At 45.7% G+C, this 19143-nt stretch overlaps 2 protein-coding genes across 2 annotated transcripts; one reads left to right on the forward strand and one right to left on the reverse strand.

Annotated features, from left to right (window-relative positions):
• Positions 1 to 488: 488 nt before the first annotated feature.
• DNAAF6 (dynein axonemal assembly factor 6) lies at positions 489 to 9040 on the reverse strand. The gene is made up of 6 exons (XM_005151331.3): positions 8944 to 9040; positions 7008 to 7071; positions 5962 to 6067; positions 3800 to 3896; positions 2965 to 3050; positions 489 to 618 (listed from the first exon to the last, which is right to left on the reverse strand). The coding sequence occupies exons 1-6, from the start codon at positions 9034 to 9036 to the stop codon at positions 489 to 491; spliced, it is 576 nt and encodes a 191-aa protein (XP_005151388.1). The 5' UTR covers positions 9037 to 9040.
• Positions 9041 to 9744: 704 nt separating this feature from the next.
• On the forward strand, positions 9745 to 19119 carry LOC101877075 (nuclear pore glycoprotein p62). The gene is made up of 12 exons (XM_034063765.1): positions 9745 to 10069; positions 10883 to 11256; positions 11473 to 11583; positions 11738 to 11866; positions 13163 to 13261; positions 13529 to 13637; positions 13789 to 13933; positions 14284 to 14333; positions 14456 to 14590; positions 15236 to 15347; positions 16034 to 16100; positions 18779 to 19119. The coding sequence occupies exons 1-12, from the start codon at positions 9792 to 9794 to the stop codon at positions 18868 to 18870; spliced, it is 1701 nt and encodes a 566-aa protein (XP_033919656.1). The 5' UTR covers positions 9745 to 9791; the 3' UTR covers positions 18871 to 19119.
• The last annotated feature ends 24 nt before the right edge of the window (positions 19120 to 19143 follow it).

The following is a 19143-nucleotide window of genomic DNA, read 5'->3' on the forward strand; positions in this document are numbered from 1 at the left end:
TGAGCAGTTCGAGAGTCCAACTACATCTAGTTACCTTGTTCTGCCAGTGTAAATGAGCCTCAGATGTGTATATGGATCCCTAAAGACCTCATCAAATAGCTAAGAGGAGATTCTGAAGTGGCCCCCATCCCAGCATTGCAGACCAAGCAAGAATATTACCATTTGCAGGTCTTGAAGTACCAGTGCCATTGGCCAGAGCCTCATTGTGCTGCCATAACCACAGAAAAACCCTTATCTGGTTTGCAGAATAGTAATCTCCCATTTCTGATTCACAGAGCCTGTATGAGACTGAAGGAAGCAGGACATTAACTAGAGCAGCACTACAACCTCAGCTTGTAGTCTACGGGTGCTATGTTACTCCCTTCCTTTTCTTCAGGGATATTCCCCCTGCACCATTCAAGGGAAACAATCTACTATCTCAGTTCAGTTTCACAAAGACTTCAAACTAAGAGATTACTTTCTGCAAACTTTCTCCATTTCTCTGTCCATCAACCAAAATTGATGAAATCAAACTCCCTCAATACTCTCAAGGTGACTTCCAAGGTCTCCTCTTCAGAGAGAAAACGAGCTTTCCCATTCCTGCTGTCTACACTGTAGGGGAGGTGCAGCAGCAGCTTCCTGTGAAAGAGGACACAGTGAATGTCAATGTCTCAGAACAGATGAGCAGTTGAGATGGCACTGCAATTGCTCTTGCAATTTGTCATCAGTATACCAAGGAATGTTCTCTAGTATACCTTGTTCTTATGGCAGGTTATGGGGTTCCTGCAATACCTGGTGTGCAGCTATACAGACCTGAAAGGTTTCCACACTATTCCTTTCTTTAGGCTGTGGCTATGACAAAAATTTCCAGTGATGGATTGGGGGCTCTCTCCACTGTTTCACTTTTGCACAGTGCTGCATTTTAAATGAAGAGGAAGGAGAAGCTGCCTTGGTAATGCTCTCCTGATGGCAGAAATCTGAATAATGCCTAAAACATGTCTTCAGGAATTTGTCTCCTTTAGTAAAAAGAAATAACTGGTGCAGCCTGATTAGAGATTCTGGCCAGCCCAGATGCACAAAGGAAATGCCTACGCTGCAAAGCACAGTTCGGGTAGGGGAATGCACTTACAGTTATGAAGTTCCTGGGATGTTAACCTACATTGAAGATTAATTCAGTGATCCCCTACTGGTGGCTCAGGGACATAATACACAAAGAAAGGCTGGATCTTGGATTCAGGAGCTATTCCACAGTCTGTTGCTGTGCCAGACATACAGCTTTTCCTAGAATGGCTGACCAGCCTTCTGGTTTGTATGCTTATGAAGATGTCTCAGTCCAGACCCATTCAATTCCTCTTGTGGATGACAGTTCAAACTTACTTGCTCATGCAGAATCTGGACTCTTCCCCCTCTATCCCAGGCTTATATGTTAACAATATAAATGATGAGCCAGTCTTGGACATCCACTGTATTGACAGTGCAAAGAGCATTAAGGACACTTTAGAGTCAAGAGATCTTCTCAGCCAAATTCTATAAAGCTCAAAAAGTCAACATGGGGCTTACTTTAAATTGGGGTTCAAGTCATTCTGATTTTTTAAGGTGTCTTGTAGAAGCCATGGCTAAAATAGGTGCACCTTTGCACCACACCTACTGAAGGCAGCCAGTTGCTATAATCCAAAGAGATCCTTAAAATCAGCTTGGCTTAGAATCAGCCCCAGGACTAGAGTTGGAAACAGTTCCTTTGAGCCCTCCTACACATCTGTGAGAGTACAGGATTTTTCAGGATGTAGAACTTGAAATCTTGTTTGTTTCTTTTATCCTGAGAAAACTTGCACTTACATTTGTGAAAGCTGCACTGGCTCAGCCTGTACCCAAGCAACCATTAGATTTATGGCAAACTTTTTATTTGCTAGGCTTGTGACTACAGACAGCTGGATACTAAGAAGATAATGGCAGATCTGAGTCACCAAAAAGATGGAACTGCAGAAGGAAAAGGATGCTGAGGTTTTCCTACATCTGCAGTATTGCATTAAGCTACCTCTTTTAATATCTGTAGGTCTGCAAGTCCTGAACAGTTATTCCTCCTGACTTTCTACTTTCAGAGCTAGCACTTCCAAGCATTCTTCTGTTCCTGTTGCATCTTCGGGTTAAATCCAAGCAGGGGGTAATCAACTCAGCCTGGTTTTGTCTGTGAGAAAAGTGGCTTTTCTATAGTTAGTCCACTAGGAACAGAAGTTATTTGAGCCTAAATCCTTCAATTTATACCTGCACCTAGAATTTATTTGCAGGAAGCTATTCACATGTGGATCTTATCACATTCCATTCAATGCAGCCTAGAGAGGATTAAGCTTTTTTTATGAAAGCACTGTATTGTGAAGGTCTTAAATCAAAACACATGGGAATTATGTGGCAATCTTGGGCAGGGCAACTGCACACTGAGGAAGACTGAGAAGTCAGAGCTTACCAGCAGGTTCATGATCTTTGTAGGTGTGAAGTAGCCCCTATCAAAAAATAAGAACTCAAAGGAAACTTCTTCAGGAAAACCTTGTTCAATTCGCATCTCTGCATCATGTCTGGATATGGCCACAGTTTGGCTTTCAGCTTCTGAAAATGTATCTGCACATTTTGACCATCTTCAGTTATATATTTGTCCAAATTCATATTTGGAAAGCAAACTCCAACAAAGTCCTTCAAGACCATTGGGAGGTTTTTGCCAAACATTCTGGACCCTTGGAGCATTGCTGTTTAAGTAGCCAAGACCTGTCTTAAAGCTGGTTTTGCCAGAACAGTATCACAGATTCAAAGCTAGCCCACTGTATAATGACTATGGCTGCTTTGTGTCTGTATCTATCTCCCATGTGCAATTAATAAACCAATCTTCAGCTTTAGCTTTGCTTTCCACACAGCATTTAGTTGAAGGCTTGGTTAAACTTGCTTTCACTTGCTTTCAAACAAGATATTGACTGTACACAATTGTGTTTCACTTACTTTTTGGGAGTTCGGAGGTCAAGAACCTTGTCCTGAATATCTAATGTGATGTCCGAGTTCTTTGTCTCTGGCAGTTTGATTTTAATCTGAAATGATGGGTAGAGGAAAAGCTATGATTAGATCTATAGCCCTACAAGCCATAAAAGATCTCATCTTCCTGAATATTTTGATGCTAGTGTCAGAACAACATTGAGTAGTGGATTTCTAACAGAGAAAATATGACGGTGGTAATCATTGCTTTCAATAACTTCATGATGTGCACTGATACCCTGTTTTCTTCAAACTCCTGAGCTGCCAGTGTGCTTGACAGGTATTCCATACCCAGCAAAACCCCTGGCTTCGTGTATTAGACAGTTTGCTTCTGCTAGAGAAATCCCTGAAGATCAGGAAGAAGGGAACATCTTTGATCATGTAATAATGGGACAGGATCTGATACCTGAAATTTTAAAGAGTATCAGTATTGTAGCACTCTGCTAACTTGCAAACCGTGTAATAAATGAGGGCAGATGAAAACCATCTCCTTCCCAAAACTGTATCCAAAGTGAAACTTCATCTTAGAGCTACATTTTTTATTTCCCTCATGTCTGTATGTGGCATTGCATTTGCACAGATTCCTTTGAGTACACTAGGTCCTTGAGGAGATATGCTTTAATTCCTCAGCTTAGCAAGTGTAAATATCATATACAAATGCTTGAATAACTACACAAATATCCTACAGGAGGCCAAGGGCAGCAATACAGCTTAGTGTTTGCATTCTATCCCTCAAAAAGAGGTGTAAAGATTGAAAAGGGCAGAGAAAGACCACAAAGGGTTGGGAGATACAGGTTCTGCTCACCACTATATCTTCACAGCAGGCCGTGGAGTGGTCTTTCCTGCTCATCCCAAAGAAGACATCCTCTGTTCCCACACATTGTTTGAATAAAATCTCATACCTGGGAAAGAGAAGTCGTTGCCTACTGGAGAAGGGGCAGGAGGGTAAAGGAGACTAATTCTCAGAGGGATATAAATAATCTCATTGCATCATCTCTCCTCCTTTTCAGTCTCCCTTCAAGGCTTCAACCCATCTGCACTGGATTTCTGTTCACAGCTACAAATGAGTTAGCTGGAAGGCTGGGGAGGATAATTCATTCCACCTTTCAAGGCTGTTTCTACTTCACTAACCAGCTTTTGCAGGATCAGGAAATTCATCCTAAGTGAATATGATATTTACCAACTAGTCAAACAAACCCTTGGGAAATGGCTTTGAAAAGGATGCTGTTAATTACATGTGTTCTGGTCTGTCATTCAGCCTGCTCTTGCAGTCTGAGCATAACACTCTTTTGTCAGATTGTAATTGTTTTGCATTCAGCCAACATTTGTTTTCTTCCTCTCCACATCTACAAAGTCTAGAATCACATACTCACTTGCTCTTTATAATTAATGAATGAGGGAATACAAAGTAGATTTGTATTTAGAACATATATTACTCCTACTAAATTGAGCAAAAGAAGTGGAGTGAGTCACTTCTCTAAGAGTGTATGAAAAGTCTCTTTTAGATCTCCAGTGTTCATACGCATATGTAGTAATTCCTAAGTCAATGAGGAATCTGTCTAATAGCTCTGGGCGCATCTCTTTAGCCATCTGTTTTCCTTTTGGGCCATATTCCTTGATTCAATTTGATAAACTCTTACAAAAACATATACTCTCTTCATTGCTGCACACAGGACGTAATTCCTTGAGGCTGAAGTGGCAACGTCTTTTACCCAGCAGGAAGGGTAAGTGTCAAAAAATGGCATGAGGAAAGCTTCTGTTGTGCCCACAACACAAAGAAGCATGTTCTATACATCGAGGGTGACAGTATCAAGACCAGCTTTATGTAAGGCTATAGGTAAATGCCAAATCATTTTCAGATATGTTAAGTCTAAGTTCAGATTGGTCCTGGTCCTGTGTTTAGGTCAGGAAATTAAACACCTCGTGGCATGACTTACATGCAGAGAAATATGAGGATTCTGGACTACAAACTAGAATACAATGTGCAGCTTCAGAGGCTTCAGTCCATCTGCTCCAGCATTTGTCACTCCAGGATATGGCATGAGAACACAATGATTAGAAATGCAAAGACTGCTATGTGGAAGACTTTCTGACTTCTACAAACTACAACTAACATGCTGGATTGTATCCCTTTCAAGAACATTTTTGTTATTGTCTCTCTATGAGCAAGGGAAAAGACCTGGGTTTTAGGCTGTCCCTTGACAGACTAGGGTTGAATGACAAGATTTACAAGTTCAAAACTGCTTGCATATAGCTTTCCTTCCTGTAGTACTTTTTCATAGAACCATAGGTTTGGGTTGAAGGGACCTTAAAGCTCACCCAGTTCCAACCCCTGCCATGGACAGGGACACCTTCCACTGGAGCAGCTGCTCCAACCCCTGTGTCCAACATGGCCTTGAGCACTGCCAGGCATGGGGCAGCCACAGCTTTGGGTACACTGTGATAGTGTCTCAGCACTCTCACAGGCAGAAACTTCTTCCTTATAGCCAATCTAAGTCTACCCTCTTTCAGTGTCTATTTGTCTCTGAAGAGCTTAATCCTTTGAAATGCAAACATAAGTTGGAGTACTTTATGAATTTGTGACTATGAAAAATGAATGCATCTCAGTTGCCGCAGGAAATGACAGATATTTCACACAAATGTCATACTTGAAAGCCAGTAAATAGTTTTGGTGGCCTACTCCTCTTCCTAATCTGACTTCATACAACTATGTGACACTGCAAGTAATGCTATGATGGGAAAAACCAACTCTATGTTTCTATTTACAAGATCAGAAAGTTTCCAAAGGAGAGATTAGAAATCACTTCTCTCATGGGGCTTTAGATACAGCATTGATATCCTCCTTTTCTCCTTCCATGACACAAAGCTTTTCAGATGGCTGTCTCATTCAAAAGCAGTCAAAGCTGTTTAACTCCTATTTCCAACAGTGCTATGTAAAGCCCAGGCAGGCAGTCTCAGGTCACTTACTCTGGCTGTTCTCTAGGGTCCCAGGTATCATCATATTCAGATCCTTCTGGGACCTCCTCTGTATTCCAAATAGTTTTACTGTTTTCAGATTTCACCTGAGAAGTACCTGTAAGTGATGAGAAAGAAAACCCCACACTGAATTTTGGATTGGATTTGTTCCTCTAGCTTTGCTGAGAAGTTTGATTTCTTTAGGCTTTAGAAAAGCCTTTGTATAAGAAGCATTCTAGTAAATGTTTACAGTCTTCTTCACCTCAGTATCTTACGAATGAGAATATGCAGAGGGAGAATGTTTTTCTTTCCCTTAAATCTCCTTTACCCAACCTCTCTATCAGAGAAATCTTCCTTTCAGGCATAAAACATCTTGCACTTCAAAATGGGTAAAGTGGAGAAATATTAAATAATCTTCCCCAGGCCCCCAAATATGGATTTTTTAAGTGAGAAGAGACATTTACAAAAGGACTGCCTCCCCACATAGAAATCCACTTCTTCCCATTAGGTACTGGGCACAGCCCTGATAAGGTAGCGAAGACACATGAAAGTTCACAGGCAGGATACTATGGTTTATGCCTGTCTTACATGGAAAAACATTTTCTAGTAAGCTGATAAATCTGTAATTTGAAGGGGTTTAGAATGGAATCACAAGCAAAAATACTCTGTTAGATTTGCCACAATTCCTTTCCTGCTGCACTCATCCTGGTCCTTGTTGACCTTTCTCATGACTCATAACTAAGCTGCCTAATAACACGATTAGTTCCAGAAGAACTTTACATTACAGCTCATGACCAAGCTGTGTTCTGTACCCTGTTTATCATTGCCACTTGAAGCTGCTGTGCTCTGGAGTTACCTTTTTTGCTTCTCTTGGTATAATTTGTTGCTAAGCTTTCAGGACAAGAAGGTGCAATTTTAAACATGTAATGCTATTTCCATCTAAGAGTTCAGTGAGCACTCACAGTGAGGCAAGGCCACCAGTGACAGTAACTTACTTCAGCTGTTACAGTCTGCTAGTATGGGGCTGAATGTTAAAACATACAAATACTCCTCCTTACCAGTGCTCTCTTTCTTTACTGGTCCAATAGTACCAGGAGTCATGGCATTAACAGAAGAGTGCTGCTGCAAAACAAAAGGCAAATAGAACTTGAATCAATCCTCATAGAGCCCAGCTCAGTCACCACAATAATGTCACTAAGTATAAAGTGTTATCTGAGGTCAAACAAATGCCTGCTGAAACCCCAAAAAACATTATGCCACCATTTTGTGACTGAAACACTGAACGTTCTCCCTTCTTCACTCTCACGCAGAAGAAAGTGACCTTGACACACTGTGTGTAAGCAGGACTCTCAGAGCACAGCACTGCAGACAGATGTGCTTTCTGAGTATTAGTTTGAGAAAGTTGGGGCTGTTCATCCTGGAGAAGAGAAGGCTGCATGGAGACCTCATAGCAGCCTTCCAGTATCTGAAGGGGGCCTAGAGGGATGCTGGGGAGGGACTATTCAGTAGGGACTGTAGTGACAGGACAAGGGGTAATGGGTTGAAACTTAAACAGCAGAGGTTTAGATTGGATCTAAGGAAGAATTCTTTACTGTTAGGGCAACCTAATGGGTTGCCCAGGGAGGTTGTGAATGCTCCATCCCTGGCAGTGTTCAAGGCCAGGTTGGATGAAGCCTTGGGTGATATGGTTTAGTGTGAGGTGTCCCTGCCCATGGCAGGGGGTTGGAACTCTGTGATCTTCAGGTCCTTTCCAACCCAAACCGTTCTATGACTCTATGCACATTTCCATGCTTTGCCTGTCATGAAAACATTGCAGGAAGCCAAGGGTGTTACAGGAAAGAGCCATCACAGCATTTGGATTACTTTTGACAGTAGAGATCATGAGAAGCAACAACATTTTCCTCTAATTACAAATCAATTTAGTGCTAATAGGCCAATGTGAGGCATTCTCTATATATGAAGGTTCTTTGGTTTGATAAGAGTGCCTCATATGCACAGAACATTAAATTAAATCAAAATAAAGATTTCAATTTGCCCAGATTGACTCACATTTAATTGACATCCCTGTGATAATTGCCATTTCTCTCTCTGAAGTGTCATTCATTTCATTAATAAGAGGTAAACAAATCCTTTTAAAATCAAGATGTTTACTGCAAAGATGTACAGCCAACAATGCTAGCTTTAAAAAGCAGGCATTACACAGCTGAAGGGCACATAGCATGTGAATGCCCCCATCTACCACCTACCAAATGGAAGTTTCAAGGGACATGCACCCCTTTTATCCCAAATACTACCACCATTGCCACTCCTGCTGCAACTGAAGCAGTTGAGTGTTGCAGGAACAATGTACATTTTCCCTAAGCTGCAGTTTTCACCTAGTCCTGAGATGGGCAGGTATAGAGGAACGGAAAGATATTTCTCTCCTTAATCATTCAGGTCGTTCACTTTAGAAGAATGGGTGACCCTTCCCTCTTTAACAATAATTAATGTATCTAACGTGCTTCAGAGATCAATGATATCTACAGTCCCCCAGCACCTGGCGCAGGATGAGAACACTCACAGCCCCCTCTGGGTATTTCAGCCTTTGCGCAGAAGTTGAGCATCAACATTTTCCCTTTGTATGAAGCTCTTACTGCATTGCCTTCATCTCTGACAGACCTCAGAGGAAAGCAGGGTGAAGTATAAAGTAACTGGAGCTCTTTCAACTACATGTGCTCATTTCCTAAAGGAAAAGCCTGAAGGCTGGAAGCTTAAATATCCCTCCCGTTTTGTAGTCATCATCTCTCCTTGTTTTCCTGGGGCAGCTTCTGTACTTTCTCCCCCAAAAGGTTGTTACCATAAAAGTACCTTCTGGCTGTCTCAGTCTAAAACCTTCTAAGGTTCTCATTCTCTTTTTACTCACTCTGGGGAAAGGAGAGATTTGCTTCTCCTCAGTCACCAAGGTTGGGCTATGGAGCAATATGTAAACCACAGCATTTCTTCTGAAAGACTCACCACATCTTCATCGTCGTCATCATCATCCTTTGGAGCATCACAAAGCAGTTTAGCAAGGGACAGCAGAGAAGAGGCTGAGGAAACGCTATCCATATCAGTACCCACTGCTCACCTATGCTAGAAAAACAGATACCAGACAATGAGAGAACAAACTGTGCTCTGTAGTGTCTGCAGAGTAGAATGTTCCTTTTGTGTGTGCTGGAAGAATAAAACTTAGCCAAACCCTTACCCCTGTGGTATCAGAACACAGATAATACACCCAGCCTGTCTAATCTGTGCCCAGGTCACAGCCTCGCTTGCTATATCAGCATCAACTACAGCCACAGCTCAAGCCCTGCAGTGATTCCTGCCTGAGACAGACCCTGTGCCAACACGGGGATGCAGCTGGTACAGGACGAGGGCAGCAGGACCCCTTCTCCCGGCCAGGGGAGCTGCGCCCCCAAGTTCAGGCTGATCAGCGGCTCCCGACCCCACGGTTCAGGCACAGCCCCGGCAACAGCGGCTGCGGTCCCGGCCCGGCCTCCAGCGGCAGCAGCACCCGAAGGCTCCGGGGTACAAGCGGCCGCGTCCCCCGTCACCGTAGCAACGGGACGCCGCTGTGCCGCCCCGCCCCTGTAGCCAGGTCAGCCAATCGGAGAGTGCTAACCTCGAGTGGCGGATGGAAGAGCCAATCACTGCCTCCAGCGGGAAGCCCCGGGCGGTGATTGGGGGACGGGAGAGAGGGGCGGGCGCAGCGCGACGGGGCGGGACAGTGCGTCATCAGAGCGCGCGGCGGCTGGTGGGGCGGTTGTGGTGCCGTTGTGGTGCCGTCGGTCGGGCCTGGCCCGGTCCGTGGTCCCGGCGCTGCCATGAGCCAGTTCAGCTTCGGGACGGGCGGCGGCTTCACTCTGGGCACGTCGGGCACCGCCGCCAGCACGGCCGCCACCGGCTTCTCCTTCTCGTCCCCCGCGGGCTCGGGGGGCTTCGGGCTGGGGAGCGCGGCGCCGGCGGCCGGCAGCAGCAGCCAGTCCTCCGGGCTGTTCTCCTTCAGCAGGCCCGCGGCCACCGCCGCGCAGCCCGGCGGCTTCAGCTTCGGGACGGCGGGCACGAGCAGCGCGGCTCCGGCAGCCAGCGTGTTCCAGCTGGGGTGAGAGGCGCGGGGAGCCCTCGGTGCTCTGCGCTCATCTGGATGTAACTCAAGGAGGAGAGCATAGAGATCAGTTAAGGGCGTCAGGGTAGAGAGGCTTAACAGAGGGGTGCAAGTGGCAGGAGCTGCAGTACAGTATTTATTAGAACTGAAACACAAAGCTGGTCAGGTGTGTGTATTCTGAATGTTGGTTTCTGCTGTCAGGAAGTGGTGTGTAAGAAACCTGACTCAGTATAACATAGAATCATGGGATAGAACCATAGAATGGTTTGGGTTGAAAAGGGCCTTAAGGTCATCTGGTTTCAGCCCCCCTTGCCATGGGCAGGGACACCTCACACTATCACGCCACTCAAGGTTCTGTCCAACCTGGTCTTGAACACTGCCAGGGATGGAGCATTCACTACTTCCCTGGGCAACCCATTCCAGTACCTCACCACCCTAACAGGAAAGTATTTCTTCCTTATATCCAGTCTAAACCTCTGCTGTTGAAGTTTCAACTCGTTACCCCTTGTCACTATAGTCCCTAATGAAGAGTCCCTCCCCAGCATCCTTGCAGGCCCCCTTCAGATACTGGAAGGCTGCTATGAGGTCTCCATGCAGCCTTCTCTTCTCCAGGCTGAACAGCCCCAACTTTCTCAGCCTGTCTTCATATGGGAGGTGCTCCAGTCCCCTGATCATCCTCGTGGCCTCCTCTGGACCTGTTCCAACAGTTCCATGTCTTTTTTATGTTGAGGGCACCAGAACTGCAGACAGTACTCCAAGTGAGGCCTCATGACATCTCTAACAGATTGTGTCTCTTCCTGTGTTCTTTAGGTCAAACACATCAACAGTCAGCTTTGGAAGCAGTTCTGCAACTCCAGCCACGGGAATCACAGGGAACTTTACGTTTGGTAGCTCGGCACCGACCAGCGCGCCCTCAAGTCAAGCAGCAGCTCCTGGCTTTGTGTTTGGATCCGCTGGCACCAGCAGCACCGCTCAGGCTGGGACAACTGCAGGGTTTACCTTTTCCAGCGGCACCACGACTCAGGCCGCAGCAGGCAGCTTGAGCATGGGTGCTGCAGTGCCGCAGACAGCAGCCACGGGGCTGAGCTTTGGAGCAGCACCTGCGGCTGCTGCCACCTCTGCTGCCACCTTGGGAGCTGCAACCCAGCCTGCAGCCCCGTTCAGCCTTGGGGGGCAGAGCACAGGTGAGTCCTGGCCTTGGCATGGCCGATGCAGTCAGGAATGCTGTCAGCAGGGAGGGCATCTGGGGAGGTTCTGCAGCTTCTGCTGGTGTGCAGCAAAGCAAGTGGCTTTGATGCCTTTGTTGCTTCTAACTTGACTGTTGCTGTGGTCAGTGGAAGCTGCAGTGTCTCAGTTGTAAAAGGTCTGTCTTCTCCTTTTGCCTATGCCACTTGTTCCAGGCCTGAACTTTGGGTCATTATCTTCCACTGCAGCCACTAGTGCACCCACGGCAACAGTGAGCACAAGTACCAGCTCGGGACCTGCTCTGTCTTTTGGAGCCAAACTTGGAGGTAGGAAGTGATGTTGGGGAATAATTGCTCAAGGCTTTGTGAATCTGCTGTTCCTTCTTGGAACAGTTTTCTCAACTGGACTCTGGGAATGAGCTGGAAGTGCTTTTACTGTGAATTTGCAGTGGCATAAGGTGGATGCTTTTTCTGTTTGTAGTTACGTCCACATCTGCTGCAACTGCCTCTACCAGCACAACCTCTGTTCTTGGCTCAACGGCGCCAACTTTGTTTGCATCTGTAGCAAGTTCTTCAGCCCCAGCATCATCTACCACCACAGGCCTCTCACGTAAGTCCCAATATGCAGTTGTTATCTGATGGGGGAATCAACATCCTTGTCTCTAAATTGGAGAGACATCAATTTAATAGATGGACCAGTCAGTAGATAAAGAACTGGCTGCATGGCTGCACACAAAGAGTTGCGGTCAGTGGCTCAATGTCTGGCTGGAGACCAGTAACGAGTGGTGTCCCTCAGGGATTGGTGTTGAACAATATTGCTCCCAACATCTTTGTCGGTGACATGGACAGTGGGATTGAGTGCGTCCTCAGCAAGTTTGCTGATGACACCAAGCTGTGTGGTTCGGTTGATACGCTGGAGGGAAGGAATGCCATCCAGAGGGACCTTGACACACTTGTGAGGTGGGCTGATGCCAACCTCATGAAGTTTAACCATGCCAAGTGCAAGGTCCTACACCTGGGTGGGAGCAATCCCAGGCACAGCTGCAGGTTGGGCAGTTAAGAGATTCAGAGCAGCCAAAGGAGAAGGACTTGGGGGTGTTGGTTGATGAGAAAATGAACATGAGCCAGCTGCAGTGTGTGCTCACAGCCCAGAAAGCAACCGTATCCTGGGCTGCATCAACAGGAGAGTGACCAGCAGGTCAAAGGAGGTGATTCTGCCCCTCTACTCTGCTCTTGTGAGACCTCACTTGGAGCATTGTGTGCAGTTCTGGTGTTCTCATCATAAGAAGAACATGGAACTGTTGGAACAAGTCCAGAGGAGGCCACGAGGATGATCAGGGGACTGGAGCACCTCCTGTATGAAGACAGGCTGAGAAAGTTGGGGCTGTTCAGCCTGGAGAAGAGAAGGCTGCATGGAGACCTCATAGCAGCCTTCCAGTATCTGAAGGGGGCCTACAGGGATGCTGGGGAGGGACTGTTCATTAGGGACTGTAGTGATAGGACAAGGGGTAACGGGTTGAAACTTAAACAGCAGAGGTTTAGACTGAATATAAGGAAGAAGTTCTTTACTGTGAGGGTGGTGAGGCACCAGAATGGGTTGTCCAGGGAGGTTGTGAATGCTCCATCCCTGGCAGTGTTCAAGGACAGGTTGGATGAAGCCTTGGGTGATATGTTTTAGTGTGAGGTGTCCCTGCCCATGGCAGGGGATTGGAACTGGATGATCTTAAGGTCCTTTCCACCCCTAACTGTTCTATGACTCTATGATCCTTCGCCTGAGCAGTGATTGTGGTTAATACAGACACAGACCAGATGGACATGGGTGAGCAGGCAGGGTAGAGCTTTTCAAAGGGGCAGTGCATTTAATTAAAGAGTTCCACAAACTCTTAATGTTGTGTTCTGTTTGCAGTTGGTGCCCCTTCCACTGGGACAGCCAGTCTTGGGACGCTTGGGTTTGGGTTAAAAGCTCCTGGAACAACAAGTGCTGCCACAACAAGCACTGCCACTGGTAAGGACTGACTTGGTGCAGAAGGTAGCTGAGAAGGAGGAAGCCTGACTTCAGTGCTGTGTAATTGCATGAAGGGCACACGGACATTGATGTTCTGGAAAAGTAAACAGAATAGCTCTTCCTAATTTTGTATTTGTGTCTTATCCCTTCAGAAGGGCCTAGTTGAGCTCACACAGGACTGTACTTTAGAAGTGCACATTAGACCTGTTCTCTGTTTGATAGCAGATGTGTCCTCTTCTGTTGCTTGACCTGAATTTCTTCTTTCAGGCACCACTACTGCTTCTGGCTTTGCTGTGAATCTTAAGTCATTAACTACAACTGGTGCCCCGGCAGCTGTGACTTCTACAGCTGCCATCACCACAACAACTAGCACCAGGTAAGGAATTCAGTACAAGTGACTGTGTCCTGATGAGGGCAAGAGGCTGTATCAGTGCTGGTGCCTGGTGGAGGAGGGGGAGGTGAGTGGTGCCATGTTCATGTGTTGGGTTTTGATCCTGTGTTCTGCACTGTCCCACACTTGCTGTCAGTGCACCTCCAGTGATGACCTATGCCCAGCTGGAAAGTTTGATAAACAAGTGGAGTCTGGAACTGGAAGACCAGGAGAAACACTTTCTCCATCAAGCTACACAAGTTGATGCCTGGGATCAGATGCTGATAGAGAATGGAGAGAAGGTAAAGTGATACCCAGTGCAACTTGGCTTTGCTTGGTTAGATCCTTAACGCCTTCAGTGTTTTAGGTGCCAATGTGAATTATATCTGTGTGCTCATGGTATGTCTGTTCTGCTTGATAAACATTGATGCTTGGAAATCTGTGAGTTTAGACTCTGATAACAATTATGTTAGGGTGGAGTTTCAAAGCCAAACCTCTGTTTTTCTGGTTTTGGTCTGTAAAGCTTTATGTAACTGTTTCTTGTTTCTTGTAGACATTTGTATTGTGCTGTCTTTCTCAGTTTCATTCAGTCTCTTTTTAATTCTTGAGTTGATTTTGAATTTTCATTGTATATTTGGTTGTCGTGTTTCAGATTTCCTCATTGCACAGAGAAGTAGAGAAAGTGAAGCTTGATCAGAAGAGGTATGACACTATGAATGCTTGAAATTACGCAGAGAAGAAACACAATCTTCTTGTGTTGTGGAACAGCAGATGTAGAAGGTACATGAGCTAGAAGTGGTTTGCTAAGCGTTTTGTCTTTTCAGACTGGATCAGGAGCTGGACTTCATCCTGTCCCAGCAGAAGGAGCTTGAAGACTTGTTGACCCCTCTGGAGGAGTCTGTGAAGGAGCAGAGTGGGACCATTTACTTGCAGCACGCAGATGAAGAGCGGGAGAAGACGTAAGACAGAAATCTGTGTTGGACCTGTGCTGAGCAGAGTAATGTGATGATCAGTGAGCAGGAAGTAGAGTTGGGATGCGTGACAGTATTGATCTGTTAGAAGCCTTTGTCAAGCATGTTTTCTGCATGGCGACGTAGATTTTAGGCATTAGAAACAGGGAAATGTGACTGGAAGCCCTTGAATCATTGTGAAAATCTCTTAGGATGTTGTCTTAATCAGCTGTCTGGGAACAGGTTACTAATTTTGGCATAATCTCTGAAAATTAATGATTATTTAGTAATTGAAGGGATGAGAGCAGAATGTGCTAAGTGGGGCTCAGTCATCCTTGTTAACTTTAAGTGTTGAATCGTAGCAGGGGAATTAAAAGAAACATTGGCTCAAACTAGACGAGTATTTAGGAATCCAGACTAATTACTTCCTGCATTTCTGACAAGACCATCCAGAAAGCCCTCCAGACTACTGCTTGTCTGTCCCTGTGTATATATCCAGAGGGAAGTTTAGGAGCTACCTCCTATGTGTGCCAGAGTGCCCCTCAGGGTGCTGTTCCCGCATGTCTGCCAGCATTGCTTGAAAGGTGTGACTGGGAACAGATCTCCTGAAGCTCGCTTTAAATATTCTGACCTTTGTTCTTATGTGTTTTGCAGCTATAAACTGGCTGAAAACATAGATGCTCAGTTGAAGCGCATGGCACAAGATCTGAAGGACATCATTGAGCATTTGAATACATCAGGAGGCCCAGCAGATACGCGTGACCCGGTAAATACAAACTTTATTCTTTGCATGTTAGTGAGAGACAGAGGATATGTAAACCTTTCTAACACTATGTCCACTTTTGGATACTTGTCTGCTTGCAGTTTCCACCTCGGAAACTTGTGTTTTGTTTTCCTTGGGTTGGTTCTCTTGTCATAGAACTGGCATTATAGCACAGCACAACCAGCCTGACACACGTAGTTACTCTGCAGTTCTATGAGTAGATTTCAAAGTACCACATTCTGTAGGAACCCTGGTTATTTGTTTGATGTCTCACTTTTGCCAAGATGACAGCTTGTTTCAGAGGCAGCCCTTAACCTTGACGTGGCTTCTTGCTCCACTACTTGCATCTTTCTTGTAGTGAAATTTCCCTTCACTGGTGCAGACTGAGTTTTTCCCATTCCTTTTTACTTTTGCCACCTCAGGCCTATGGTGATGAATGTGGTTGCTGGGTCTGAATTGGAAGAAGCTGCAGCCACAGGCACTGAACCAGTCTCTTTTCCTGATGGGAAAGAGAAGAAAGTTGCTGCACAGACTTCCCTGGGGCAGTGGCTGCTGAGTTAGCAGAGCTGTACATGTGAGAGTCTGGGTTGCATGGTGTTCCAAAGGCAGGGACAGGGAGTTTGTGTCTTTTACTGCTCGTAGTTTTTACATAGTGTAAGAAATGACTTGCCCCTTCTCTTTGTGCTCAGCTTCAGCAGATCTGTAAGATCCTGAATGCCCACATGGATTCATTGCAGTGGATTGACCAGAACTCAGGTGAGAGTTGTCTTGCAGTTTTTTGGGAATGTATATGGAAAGCATGTAGCATGTGCACAAGTGTTTCTTGAACACAAATGAATTCCTGAAGGTCCTTGAGGTACCTTCTCCCCCTCACCTTCAGTGATACTGTCTTTTTTGTGCTTGAATTTTGATGTGCAATAGAGGCTTCTGCTGAGAATTACTTCCTGGCAGCTGCCAATGTTTTCCCCAAAATGGGTTTAAACTTAAACAGGGGAAGTTTAGATTCAGTATAAGGAAGAAATTTTTTACTGTGAGGGTGGTGAGGCACTGGAATGGGTTGCCCAGGGAAGCTGTGAATGCTCCATCCCTGGCAGTGTTCAAGGCCAGGTTGGACAGATCCTTGGGTGCCCTGGTTTAGTGTGAGGTGTCCCTGCCCATGGCAGGGAGGTTGGAAGTGGATGATCTTAAGGTCCTTTCCAGCCCAGACCATTCTACAATGCTATGAAAAGGACAGATTGAAATGCATCAGTGCAAAGCAGAGACTTGAAAACCTTGTGCTTTGTTCTGTCAAACTGAGGTTAAATATTTCAACCTCTAAACTGCTGTGGGGTTTCCCTTTGAAACAGGAAAATGTGTGAGGGGGGCTGTGTGTGGTTAAAGTTCTCATGCACCCACCCCAACAGCAAAGCCAAATCCAGGTAAGACTGAGCAGTGTGCATTTATCTGCAGGCCCTGTCACTCTGTAGCTCCAGTGTGGAAGTTGTGCAGGAGCAGTAAGTTGAGGTGTAGCACAGAGCAGAAGATTCACTCGGTAGTGAAGACCTGATTGAGTACTTGGTGTCATTTCTTGTCTTGGATTCACCTTTAGCTAGTGTAGGATGGTGCTGTACTAAAAGCAAACAGGCAGTGCCTCCTGGTGAGGGGTTCAAGAATGCTACACGGTTCTGCTTTGTCACTGGTGCCGGCAGCCACACGGGGGCATGGCAGAATAAAAGCAGAGCTCCTCTCAGCGGCACCGAATTGCACTGTGCCTGCAGCGCTGTCAAAGTGCCCACACTTGGTGTACTTCTTGGGTGAAAGCAGGCACTCTACTGTCCCTATTAAACAGTATGACTGGCTTAAGTTAGGGTTGAATTTGTCCTTTTCCTCCAGAACATGGATGCTAACTTCCACATTCCAAACATGCCTTTATCTGGAAATCTGGTATGGCTCCTGTGGATCAGAACTGACTTTACAGAATGTGTGAAAAGGGCAGTCTACTTCCTTTCAATTTTTGTAGCAAGGAGACCCATTTTTCCTGCTGTCATTCAGTACCAAAGAAAGGGTCTTGTCAGTTAATACCGAGTCATTCTTTTTGTGGGGCAATGTACCTCTAAAGAAGCAGTTCACGGGCAGTTCGTGTCTGGCAAGACAGAAGCAATAAGCTGAAGAAACTGCAGTTATTCAAAGAGGTCAATGTGTCTATCTGCTCCTGTGGGGTCCTAGGTGAGGAGAAGCATTCCTGGTGCTGTGTGCACTCCAGTGAGTAGCAGGCATACACAGTGGCTATTAACTGGGCTGACTTGTTGGACAAAGCCTTGTTGTTACGTTCTAGCTCTTCCTGAGAGAACCTGCAAGTCTTCTCTTTTGTAGTTACAACTTAATTCCAAGTTGAGCGAGAGATCTATGGGGCAGGGAAGCACGCTGCCATCTTCTGCCACAGTCATTTCTTGCATGGTGAATATTTGGAAAGGAGCAAACTGGAATGTGTTGGTTAATATGTTATGGAAGATTCTGGGTTTGTCATATTACATGAAATAACACCTAACCTGGAGTCTCTAAGCCACAGGCTGACATAATGCCATAACCCTGTTGATTATGGTAAGATTTCATGGAATGAAACTAGAAATTGCTATAGCGTCTTCTAAGATACTTTTGTATATTGTGATACCTGCTGTGTTTAAAGTTGGTGATCACTCGGTGCCTTATGTATTCCCAAACTGGGGATGTGCAGATAGCAGCTCATCTGTGTTGTGGCTGCAAGTGCTCTGCAGCTCTCCTGTGCGGTTGCACCGTCTTTTCTGTATTCCCAGAACTTGGCCAATCTCTGTTGGTGAGTTAAAGGCTTGTTATGGCTGTGTGATATCCTGCAAGAAAATATGTATGTGCTTGGAACAGATGGTGTAGTTCATCTGTAATTTGTGTAATTCACAGCAAATTTTAGCATGAGGTGAGAAGAGGAAACTTTTACAGAGCAATAGCTTTTGCTCAAGCTTTTGCAGTTCCTGTGCAGGGAGGGTGTGCTCTGCTCTCTGCACTGCCCTGAAACTGCAACACACTGGGATGGCAAATGGTGTCAGCATGTCCCAGCGCTCTTCTGGTTCTGCCTGCGAGTCCCTGAATCATAGAATCACAGAACAGTTAGGGTTGGAAAAGACCTTAAGATCACCCAGTTCCAGCCCCCTTGCCATGGGCAGGGACACTTCACACTAAACTGTATCACCCAAGGCTCTGTCCAACCTGGCCTGGATGCCTCAGAGTACTTCCTAGACACTCTTCTTTGCCTCAGAGGATTACCAGTGCTTTGTGTTGTGACTTCCTCCTCCTTTGTGCACTGTCAAGGCTGAGTGACTGTCAAAAACAAAGGACAGTGGTTTACTTTCTCCTTCTGCAGGCTAAACTGCAGGGTTGTGATTTAGGGTGATTCTAAGGTTAATCTCTTGCTTCTCCCACAGCCGTGTTGCAGAGGAAGGTAGAAGAGGTGACAAAGGTTTGTGAGAGGCGCCGCAAGGAGCAAGAGCGCAGTTTTCGGATCACGTTTGATTGAATGGTTCAGTTTAATGGATCAACCTAAAATCTCCACATAAAAGAGGTTTTTTTTTGGGGACCTATGTCTCAAATCGTTACGTGGGTTTGTTTCTTTTCTTGCAGTAAAATGTGTTGTTTGTTCCAGAGCCAGTCTTTGCAGTGTGTGTCTGGAGCTCACCCACTCCAGTCTGAGACTGCATGAGGTTTGTGCAGAAAGTCTGTGCTCTTTGTTCTTTTTAACTGCCTGCAGAGGGGTGAGAAACACAAATGCTGCCCCTCAAGAAATTATGCA

The sequence above is a fragment of the Melopsittacus undulatus genome, chromosome 6, assembly GCF_012275295.1.
Source record: "Melopsittacus undulatus isolate bMelUnd1 chromosome 6, bMelUnd1.mat.Z, whole genome shotgun sequence".
NCBI lineage: Eukaryota > Metazoa > Chordata > Aves > Psittaciformes > Psittaculidae > Melopsittacus > Melopsittacus undulatus.

What these genes read in the sequence shown, in the direction of transcription:
- DNAAF6 (XM_005151331.3), bottom strand. Translation starts at nt 9,036, where the DNA reads ATGGATAGCGTTTCCTCAGCCTCTTCTCTGCTGTCCCTTGCTAAACTG. An exon ending in ATGACGACGATGAAGATGTG is followed by an intron (nt 7,072 to 8,943) that starts GTGAGTCTTTCA and finishes TTTGTTTTGCAG; the next exon opens with CAGCACTCTTCTGTTAATGC. An exon ending in GACCCTAGAGAACAGCCAGA is followed by an intron (nt 3,897 to 5,961) that starts GTAAGTGACCTG and finishes TCTCTTTCCCAG; the next exon opens with GTATGAGATTTTATTCAAAC.
- LOC101877075 (XM_034063765.1), top strand. Translation starts at nt 9,792, where the DNA reads ATGAGCCAGTTCAGCTTCGGGACGGGCGGCGGCTTCACTCTGGGCACG. An exon ending in TACCACCACAGGCCTCTCAC is followed by an intron (nt 11,867 to 13,162) that starts GTAAGTCCCAAT and finishes TTCTGTTTGCAG; the next exon opens with TTGGTGCCCCTTCCACTGGG. An exon ending in GTGGATTGACCAGAACTCAG is followed by an intron (nt 16,101 to 18,778) that starts GTGAGAGTTGTC and finishes CTTCTCCCACAG; the next exon opens with CCGTGTTGCAGAGGAAGGTA.